Below are 10,511 nucleotides of genomic sequence, written 5' to 3' on the forward strand. Positions count from 1 at the left end.
AGAGAATTCCACTCGGCAGCGCCACCGAAGAGCCCACAAGTACAAGCTACGAAGAACTACCGCGGATGGAAAGAGACGTGGCAAGCGAAGAGGAGAAGCATCAGCGTCAAAAAGATGAAGATCCGGCTCCAAGACCGCCTCATCTTGCTGCTGCCGAAGGAGGGATCCTTCCCTCCTCACCGGCCAACATAGAACATAGAGGTGGTTGAGCGCCCAAAAAAGCCTTGAACTTGCTGACTGCCGCCACAAGCCTCACCAAGGACACACCCAAACCGCACCATCGTCATTGTCACCACACTGATAGCCCTCTGTCCCCTCAACCCAAAGTGGCGCCTCCAAGGAGGAGGACTCCGCAATGCCCATCGTCGCCCGGCCATAGCCTGAGTTTTCACCTGGGAAGAAGAGGAATAGGGGGAGGGTTACCTCACCAACCCTTCAAGAAGGAGAACGGCGATAGTATCATCGTTGCCGATGTGGCTGGCACTGAGCCAAACCAAGAGTTTCTCCCGACAACTCCCCACACAACTCGCACAGACGCGGAATGGGTAATCCGAGGACCACCCATGCCGTATCTGGCGCAGAGAGACCGAGCAGTGGAGACGCCAACGAGTAGACGAAGAACGCGTCGGAGCACTACTACGCCGCAACCAGCCTTCCGCTGTCTCCTCACCGTCCACACGGCCAAGAAGACCGGCCATCACTAGCGAACGCCACCCGCCTTCCGGTCGACTTCACCACCCACCATCCAGGGCCGCCGCCCAGGCGTCCAAACTCCGCCCGCCAAAGATCCGAGGGAACCCGGAGGACACCAGAGCAAGGGATCCGCGTCCTTGAGCGCGCAACGGACAGCAACATCACCACGAACCTGGAAGTGGCCAGAGCGGCACCTGCAGCCCCATGGCTGCCCGAGGTACCAGATCTGGGGACTTGCACTACCGGAAATCAGGACTCTGCCATGTGCCTAGGACCCACGGCAAAAACCTTAATCCACACGGCAAACACTTTGCCATGAGTTAGCGCACGGCAAAACGCACACGGCAGAGAAGACCACGGCATTGAATCTTTGCCGTGCGCATACGCAGACCCGCACGGAACAATTTCTGCCGTGTGTCGTGCCGAGCTCCACGACAAAGTAAAGCACCTAACGAAACGTCCCCAACATCTACGGAACCAGACGGTAGGTCCGTGGCGCAGTCTGCCGTGAGCGTCGTCTTCGCCGTGCGTCCTTGTTTTGATGTTTGCCGTGAGCCCTTGTTTCGCCGTGAGCCGTTCCTTCGCCGTGCGTCCGTCTATGCCGTGAGCTTACTCTTCACCGTGTGACACTCTTCGCCGTGAGCCGACGCTTTGCCGTGCGTTTATCTGTGTCGTGTGCTTCCTGGAGAAAGACTCACGTCAAAGCCTTCTCCAAGGATCGCATACGCGCTCCCAGGCACACAGGTGGGCGACGCGTGGCCTCTTTGCCGTGTGCTGGCTCACGGCATAGGCCATTTGGTTTGTTTGCCGTGTGCTGGCTCACGGCAAATAAACACAGTTTTTTTATTTTTTATTTGTTTACAGGAATCCCTGCAATTAAAATAGAGATATTGATAGAATTGCATCAAAGCCAACAGCAGTGGCACCACAGCAACATATTTGCATCAAAGCCAACATAGATTTATAATACATTGACATATAGTGCATAATACAAGTTCCATAACCACAAATAGTGCATAATACATGTTCCATAGCCACAAATAGTGCATAACAAGTGCATAAATTCATAATACATTGACACATTGCCCAACACCCGAAGATCTAAGAGTTCATCCTTCGTGTTGAGGTTTCAAAGCCGGCGGACGATGCCGAGGTTGTTGAAGCTAGGTTGTCCCCCTGTAGGCGGCGTCATCAAGTTGTCATTCCCATCCTGAGTGGATGGCCCATGGAGCTCAATGTTGTTGGATCCACCCGAGGCATGTAGCTACAAGATAGAAACATGAATAGGAAGTTGCACCTCAGCAATCAGGTTTCCGATTATTTTTTATAGATAATAATCAAGGGCAGCAAGTTTATTGGATACAACTTACCCATGCGTTGATGTCAAAAGGAGGTGGATCAGTAGGAAGAGTGGTGCCACTCGGCATAGAGGCATGCAAATCAAGAGATGATACTGTGAACCTGGTTGGAAACAATATTCTGTGTAGCACATATGAGTGAAGTCTATTTTGAGCTCATACACCACTCTCTGCTAAGTGCCAATTCCAGCTGTTGTCATTTGTGAGTAGTAACTATGATTGTCCTCTTTTAACTTATCTTACTTTATCACTAGAATATGCATTTGCTCTTTTAACTATGACTGCCAATTGACAAGTTAACCAATTGACTGCTCTTTTAAATAAAAAAAGTGTGAAATATACAATTCTTATTGACAAGTTAACCCTTCCAAGCAGTATGGTTAGGCAAACATTCTGCGGGTGAACAATAGAGAAATGTCCACAACAATATTCAAAACGGCTTATTGATGTCTACATGAGTAACTGTGGACATAGTATGCATATTATCTTTAGCATGTAGATCTGACTATGTTTACAGCATGTAGACCTGAACTCTGCCTATAACATTAGCTTCTCATGAATTGTTTGTTGCTGGAATTGTATTACTTAATTGATTAGTCTGTACATGCTTCTACTACCATTTTATTTGTCTAAATACTTTATTTTTCTGGAATTGAATCAGTTTAATTCTTTTATGTGCCGGATTTGAAAGAGTTCCCAAAATAACTTGCTTGCATAAGAATAAAACAAGCAAAGAAATTCCAGATCCAGTTCACATAAGTGGATATATGTGCATATTCATCCCTTTTATGCGTGTGGTGATTGAGTCTAATGGTTTTGTGCTGAGAAAATTGTGGGTCTAATACAACAGAGATCAGCATATATACATGTGTAAATTTGAGCAGCAAATTAAGGAACAAAGAAATACAAACATGCATAGTGAAGATTTTTCTTACTACCTGAGCATGCAAGATGAAGTTAAGAACATGGAAACATCAAACACAGTAAGGTGTATGGAATTAGGCTTCGTCTTAGGTTCTATGAGCAAGAACTCACCGATAAGTGGGCATCGTGGGCACTGAGCTTTCGTGTCATCCACAACATCATCTGCTGCTGCATCGCCATCTGCTGCTGGTTCTGAGTAAGGAGGGCCTCGGCCTTCTCCCTCTGTGCCTTCTCAGCCTCCAATTCAGCCTACGTTGTGTCATCGGAAGGTCATGGATGTTGCAATAGAAAAAAATGAAGTGTAGGTGACCAAGGAAGAAGAACATACCCGGATCGGGTCAATGGCTATAGACGACGGCGTCGGGCGGGGCTCTACGGCAGGCGAGGAGCTCGTGTTGCCACCTTTTATCTGTCTCAAAGACGGGATGGTCTTGGGATCAACGGCCCCATCACAGACAAACAAGCGACCATGCTTCTCGCCCTCTCCCGCACGCATGGCAACCTCGGGGTCAAATGGCTCGGTCTCGGGGTTCGCCTCGTCGCCATGAGTCTGGGCAAACTTGGACCGGTACTTCTTGTCCTTGACTTCGGCGATCTTGCTAACCCACTTCACCGTCCCGTATTTTTTGTCCGTCTTCTTGCGTTGGTCGCCCCAGATCTTGAATAACGAGGACTTCACGCCTGTCTCTTTTTCCTGCAAAAGACAGCACAATGATACATGAATAGAGGCACATTTGCGGAATAAGGAAATTAGGTAAATCAAAACAAGCCAAAAGCCAGTGAAGTAGTTAGAAGATTGATTGCTGAAGAAGGATGGAAAGGTTTGTACAGAGGGTTAGGTCCAAGGTTTTTCAGCTCATCTGCCTGGGGTACATCAATGATAATATGCTACGAATACTTGAGTATGGCCATCTCTCCTTTCCCTGATGTATTCTGTTTTTAACTCACCACATCTAATGCTATTTGCAAGCATACATAGTTGCATACATCTGAAACTGTGGAGCTTCCATGTCCTTTTGCCCCTGTACTATAAGGCTTTTCGCTTACATGAAAGGTAGATCGTTGAAGTTTTAGAACATCACATTATGAATGATTGGCTGCATCCTGCACTCTCGGTGTATGGCAGGAGTATTGGCATATACAAGTGGCAAATGCAATTAGGTGAAGCTGGTCTATTTCTTGGTACAATGAGTGCATCAAGGTGAAGAGAATGCATTTTCTCACCTTTTTCTGCTTGCATACTGCGAGGGGGACGCTGCCTTGCGTGTGTGATCCGCCTCCCATCTTGGCTCTCTTTAGCTTTTGTTCTTCGTGCTTCCTCTTGTACACGGTGCTTGTGTAGTGACGGACCATCGCGTGCCAGACTTGCGGTCTAGCGTGACCTACATACGGAGGAGGGCATTGCATATGCACAAAATAGACATATTAGTGAAAAATGTCCGGCGGTCACCAAGTCACCAAGTCGGTAAGGCGGAAATGGAAGTACCTGCAAGTACTGCCACGGCTGGAAGTTCACGATTTCTCGGGCTTGATCCTTCCGCATCCGGAGCTTGCGTTTCTCAGCATACCAATTGCAGATGGACAAAACACTCCCCTCATAGTGCGCATCAGTCACTTTCTTCCGCGCTATGTTACCGGCCACTTGTATGCAATCATCGCGCTTAGAATCGGGGTCCATAGTAAAGTAGGTCTACAAGGATGCAAAATTGTGAAAAAAAGACATTAGTGAAAGAAAATGACAAAAAGTAGGATTTCGAGCCAGAATTACGGAATGACAAGAGAAGTCAACTTAACTTACCCAAAATTCACGGATCACCCTACTCTGGCAGTTCTTGAGCCTCCTCGTGTGTGTGGCCTCTGGATCAGGTGCGTGCGCGTAGTGGCTCCAAATCCAAGCTACCTCCTTGCAACCATTAGGCATGGTCACAAACCCAGGCCAGTGCTTTCTTACAATGCATCCAAGGATGCTCGAGTAGGTGCGCACTTTGTAGCCTTCCTTGTACACGAAGGAGATGCACAATGAAAAAACAAAAAAGCTATGAGAAAATAGTGATGAAAAGTTGTCAAAAAATAAGATTGTCAAAATTTGTACTTCTCCCCTGCCGGGACGAGCGTAACAACCCTGCTGTTTGCCTCCCACTCAGGAAGGCCAGGTAGGTCTACAACCCCACGCTGGTAGGGAACACGTGTTCCAGGCACAAGAGGCATCCCGTGAATCTCAACATACTCCTTCGGTTCCTTCCAAATCCTGGTGTCCCCCCTCCTCCTCCTCCTCCTCCTCCTCCTCCTCCACCACCTCCTCCTCTTCCTCCTCCTCCCCCTCCTCGTCCTCCTCCCCCGCATCCTCGTCCTCCTCACCCCCTCCCCATCCCCCTCCTCATCCTCGTCCTCCTCCTCCTCCACCTGCTCCTCGACTGGGGGAGGAGTAGATGGCCGTCTAGCCCTCTGACGCTTCAGAGGTGGAGGACTAGGAGACCGTGTGGAGCCTGGAGTGGAGTCTTAGGGAAGTGGAGCCTGAAGTGGAGCCTTCGAGAGAATGGTCGACATGCCCCTAACTTTCTTCGAGGGCCTCTTTCTTCCTCCTCCTTTGTGCCCCCCTCCTGGCATGTTGGAATCACCTGCATTCACAAAAAATAGTATCTTCATTAGTACACATGATTATATCAAATGATGTAGACAAAAGAGAAAATAAGTAAAGCAAATAATTAGAAATACAACATGGCATAGATTTCTTACAAAAACCGTAGAATGCAAATAATTAAAATACATACAAAACACAAATAGAGTTCTCACAATCACCATTACATAGAGTTCTCACCATCACCATTACATAGAGTTCTCACGAATATGCTAGTTTTACAAATCACTATTACATAGGGTTGGTAAGTACTTCAGAAGCCCGTTTCGAGATCATCACGAACAACCGACGGGCCACATGCTTCATCATCGCTATCAAGCTCCCACCAATAATCAGGAATGTAATCTGGAGGTGGTTTTGTTGGCTCATCTTTGTCAAGGCCTGCATGGAACCGATCAAGCAAAGTCAAGTCTTGTGCGTTCTGAACCTCCTCAACTACATCATCCACAGTGTCTTCCGCCTCAACACCCTCGTCTTCTTCACCGTCTATGACCATGTCATCATCAGTCGGTAAGTTGATAGTGAATTTCCCTGGGAGCCCTTCCTCCTGAAAAAACTCGCCATCATATGTTGAGGGGTCAAGGCGACGGTAGTCGTCCTGGTCTGGCTTAGGAGGCCTGTTGTGCGTCGGCACCGTGATCACACATCCCAGCCCTGCAGACGTTTTTTGGGGTTTTTGCATGGGTACGGGAGATAGAATACTTGAAAGGCCTGGGTAGCCAAAATATATACATCATCTCTCGCATAAATGGAGCTTCGCTCAACTTCGACCCAGCCAATTTCAGGTTTCCGTTTCACCCGATGTGGGTCGAACCAGTGGCACTTGAATACAACAGGGTTTAGCCCTTTGCCGAAACCATAATTCAGCTCGTATATACCCTCGACTCTACCATAGTAATGGAGCCCATCCGAGCCTTCACATAATACCCCGCTATTTGTTGTCTTCCGGTTGGCCCGATGTTGTGTGTACTCATGGGTATGGAAGCGATACCTATTGACGTCATAAGCATCGTATGCATTGACGGGTGAGGTAAAGCCCTGGGCGATTTTTTTCAACTCGGGTTTCATCTCGGGGTCAATTTTTGCCTACAAGTTCACTAGGAAAATTTAGTAGGAGAAGTGGTCAAATAATGTACGTAGTACGAGCAAAGTTATATAGACAGGTTCCAAAGTCGAGAACCAGTTAATGAAACCGTAACCACCACCGTTTACAAAGAGATCATTTTCTTCCTGTTCCGTTGGATCCCTTCTTAGCTTCCAATATTTTTGGGTGAATTGTCTATGGAAATGCAAAGAGGAAGTGTTAGCCACAGACTAACAAGTGAATGTTTGTGAAAAACTAAGTAGTGAGCACTTACTCGACGTACGGCTTCACTTCAACCATGCTTTTCAAGACATATGAGTGGATTAAGCCCCATTCGGGATTCGTTATCTTGCGCCTCTTCATGCCTCTTGATGTGCCACCTAGCCCTATGAAGATGCCAAGCTTGGGTACATCATCAGGGTTGGCGGCATTGTAACGAAGGATTTGATTGTGTTGAGTGGGAATTTTTTCATCATAGTACTTTGTCGTGAAGTTTGACACCTCCTTGTTAAGGGTTGCCTCGTCTATGGATGCCTCGATCTTGCATTTATTGCCACATTGGTCACGAAGCTTCTTATTTTCTCTCTCAGGGCCATACTGCCAACGGGTATGCACAGTGGACCCCAGTAACGCCTCCTGCGGGAGATGCAAGATCATATGTTGCATCGGATTAAAGAACCTTGGCGGAAGGAGCATCTCTAGCTTGCAAAGCAGCTCGGGTGCCTGTTTATCTAGCTTCTTGACCACTTCACGATCCAACTCCTTAGCACAAAGTTGGCGGAAGAAATAGCTCAACTCCGCTAGCACTAGCCAAGTCTCCTCGTCGACATAGCCTCTAATCATGATCGGCATTATCCGCTCAAGCCACACGTGATAGTCATGACTCTTGAGCCCATGCACTCGCAACGTCTCCAGGCTTGCTCCCCTCATCCAGTTAGTTGCATACCCATCAGGGAAGAACAAGCAGTCGACAATCCACTAGAATATTTCCCTCCTTTCGGGCCTTGAAGGGCAGAACGGGGCCTTTCGCTTAGTCCACCTAGGTCCTTTGACTCCAGGAGGCTGCATGTCCAAATGTGGCCTATCGCACCATTCTTGTTGATCGAGTCTAGCCTTAATGTTATCCTTCGTCTTCTCAGTGTCCATAATCGTGCTCCAAAGGGCCTCGCTGATATTATTTTCGGTATGCATTACATCAATGTTATGCGGAAGCTCGAGATCTTCAAAGTAAGGAAGCTTCCATAAGCATGGAATGTGGGTCCACTGGTTTGTCTCCCCGTATCACACGAAACCTTTCCCATCGGGGTTCGGCACAAGAGCTTCTAACTCAGCCTTGGTATCTTTGCCGGTCGGCAGATGTGGATGTGGAGTATGGACAACAACACCTTTCTTGAAGTTCTTTTTGTCATTCCTATATTTATGATTTGCTTCAAGGAACTTTCGGGTTTCATCAAAACAGGAATACTTGCCTCCCTTCTTCAGCCAGAAGAAAGTCACAGCTTGCCTACACACCGGGCAAGGCCACTTCCCATGTGTACACCAGCCGCAAAACAACGCGTGTGCCGGTAGGTCATGCAGGGATGTGTGGCACCAGACAAACATATCGAAGTGCTCCTTTGTTGAGGCGTCGTATGTTCGCATCCCACGATCATTCCACCCAACAAGCAAGTCATCCACTAGCGGTTCAAGGTACACACTCATGTTCTTCCCTGGATACTTCGGCCCTGGGATTATCATCGACACAAACATGTTCTCGGATCTCATGACGACGCCAGGAGGGAGGTTCAGGGGAATAACAAACACAGGCCAACAACTGTATGTTGCAGCTGACATACCATACGGATTGAACCCATCGGTTGATATCGCAACTACTACACTCCTCGGGTTTCCCGCTTTCAAAGGATATTTCTTGGCGAAGTTCTGCCATGCTTGACCATCCGACGGATGTATCATCTTGTCTTTTTTGTATCGTTCCCCCTCAAGGGGCCATCGCATCTGTTGGGCAGATTCCTCCGTCATGAAAAGTCGTTGGAGCCTCGGCAAGAATGGAAGATAACGGAGGATCTTTTGGGGAATCCCAGTCTGCCTCTTCGTGCCATCACCAGAGTCGGCCTCAAAGTACCTAAAGGATTTGCAGTGGATGCAATCGTTTCCTGTAGCATGTTCTTTTCTAAATAGCATGCATCCCTTTGGACAAGCGTCTATCTTCTCATATGTCATCTTCAGTGAACTGAGGATTTTAGTGGACTCGTAAAAGCTCTTGGTCAAGATGTGCCCTTTCGGCAGAATGCTACCAATGACGACCAGAAGAGCATCAAACTTATCTCTGGATAAGTTACTCTGGCACTTGAAGTCCATTAGGCGAGCCACGGCATCCAACTGGGTAACCTCTGTATGTGGATGAAGGGGTTTCTGCGCAGCAAACATAGCCTCGTAGAACTTCTTTGTGCTCTGTTCCGACTCCTCACTTGTCTGTGCCTCCTGTGGTGTCTCCTCTGCATTAGGGTTTTCAGGCGCATTTCCATCAAGGAAGGCATCGAAGCACGCCTCAAACCCAGCATCAAATCCTCCCGCTAGCTGACTCTGCTGCGACTCCTTTCTAACACGTTTTGTTGGTTTTGTTGGTTGCTCGCCATGGCAAATCCAACGATCTTAGTTCGGTGTGAACCCAAATTTGAGGAGGTGTTTACTCATTTCATCCTTCGCCATTCGTTGTATGTTATGGCATTTCACGCAAGGGCACATCACTTTTGCGGGTCTGGTAGGGATGGTAAACACACTGTCCACGAACAGCTCGGTCTTATCTCTCCATTCATCAGTAAAATCCCACTGACTGGTTCTGCCCTCGTACATCCATAAACGAGACGGATCCATCCTCTATCCAGTACAAAAGAAAATTACAATGCTTTCAATTTAGTATGTCGTTACATCCAGTATTAGTGCGAATAATTTTAGCAAATACAGGTTTTACGCCATGCATCCACCTATCTCTCTAATAGGTAAAGATAAGTCCTAATCCCACCCGAGGATATGCAGATTGGGTACGTTCTACATGCTCTACCCCGCCCCAAGACAGAATTTCGGCAGCACCTCCCCGTTGTTCTCCCGATACACGTCTCGGCCAAAAGCCGAGAGGATGTGCATCTGGAGAACAACGGGGAGGTGTCGCCGAAATCCTGTCTTAGAACAGAGCAAAGCATGGAAAACATACCCAATCTACACATCCTCCGGCTGTCCAAAATACGTGGACAATCCGAAAGAGTTATGGCCATAAATATGCAATTTAATGCATATTTATTCGCATAACCCTTCCGAACGGGAGACACCTAGGTTTTCGCGACTGGCTTGGTTATCTAGACTTTAAAAAAACCTATGTAGGAGAGTTGAAGATTTCTTACCCTCGAAGGTGACCGGTCGACGAAGGTGAAGAAGATCACGGACAACACTGCAAGAAGCCCTGCGACACCCCACCCTCAATCTTGAAGCATATACTGCAAAAAGAAATAATGCACATCACTAAACTATTGTCATAACAGTTTCCAATTTCAAAGTATTTAGAAAGCAAACTTTGTTTGAGTAGCTAGGCGCACATAAATTTTGCAATATAAGGTACTGCAGTTGCCAGAGAAGAAATTTGCAGTCTTCCTACCTTTTGTGAGCAGTGGAGAATCCGTGTGAGGAGGAGCAGGGCAGCGCCCGGCCAGAGGAGAAGCAGAAGCGGTCGGAGGATGGGAGGCGGCGGCGGTCGGGGCGCCTGCAGGGGCCTCCCTCCTGCAGCCGGCCGGTCCTTGCGCGAGCCAGCTAGCTCGGGCCG

At 47.9% G+C, this 10,511-nt stretch overlaps 2 protein-coding genes across 2 annotated transcripts; both read right to left on the minus strand.

The window, feature by feature from the left end:
- Positions 1-1,631: 1,631 nt before the first annotated feature.
- On the minus strand, positions 1,632-5,253 carry LOC127344777 (autonomous transposable element EN-1 mosaic protein). The gene is made up of 8 exons (XM_051371111.1): positions 5,068-5,253; positions 4,774-4,987; positions 4,462-4,665; positions 4,200-4,376; positions 3,304-3,669; positions 3,086-3,224; positions 2,064-2,125; positions 1,632-1,957 (listed from the first exon to the last, which is right to left on the minus strand). Exons 1-8 carry the CDS (start codon positions 5,181-5,183, stop codon positions 1,823-1,825), a joined length of 1,413 nt encoding a protein of 470 aa, XP_051227071.1. The 5' UTR covers positions 5,184-5,253; the 3' UTR covers positions 1,632-1,822.
- Positions 5,254-5,719: 466 nt separating this feature from the next.
- Positions 5,720-9,643, minus strand: LOC127344778 (uncharacterized). The gene is made up of 3 exons (XM_051371112.2): positions 6,972-9,643; positions 6,780-6,892; positions 5,720-6,698 (listed from the first exon to the last, which is right to left on the minus strand). The coding sequence occupies exons 1-3, from the start codon at positions 7,625-7,627 to the stop codon at positions 6,253-6,255; spliced, it is 1,215 nt and encodes a 404-aa protein (XP_051227072.1). The 5' UTR covers positions 7,628-9,643; the 3' UTR covers positions 5,720-6,252.
- Between the last annotated feature and the right edge of the window lie 868 nt (positions 9,644-10,511).

The sequence above is a fragment of the Lolium perenne genome, chromosome 3 (genome assembly GCF_019359855.2).
Source record: "Lolium perenne isolate Kyuss_39 chromosome 3, Kyuss_2.0, whole genome shotgun sequence".
Lineage (NCBI taxonomy): Eukaryota > Viridiplantae > Streptophyta > Magnoliopsida > Poales > Poaceae > Lolium > Lolium perenne.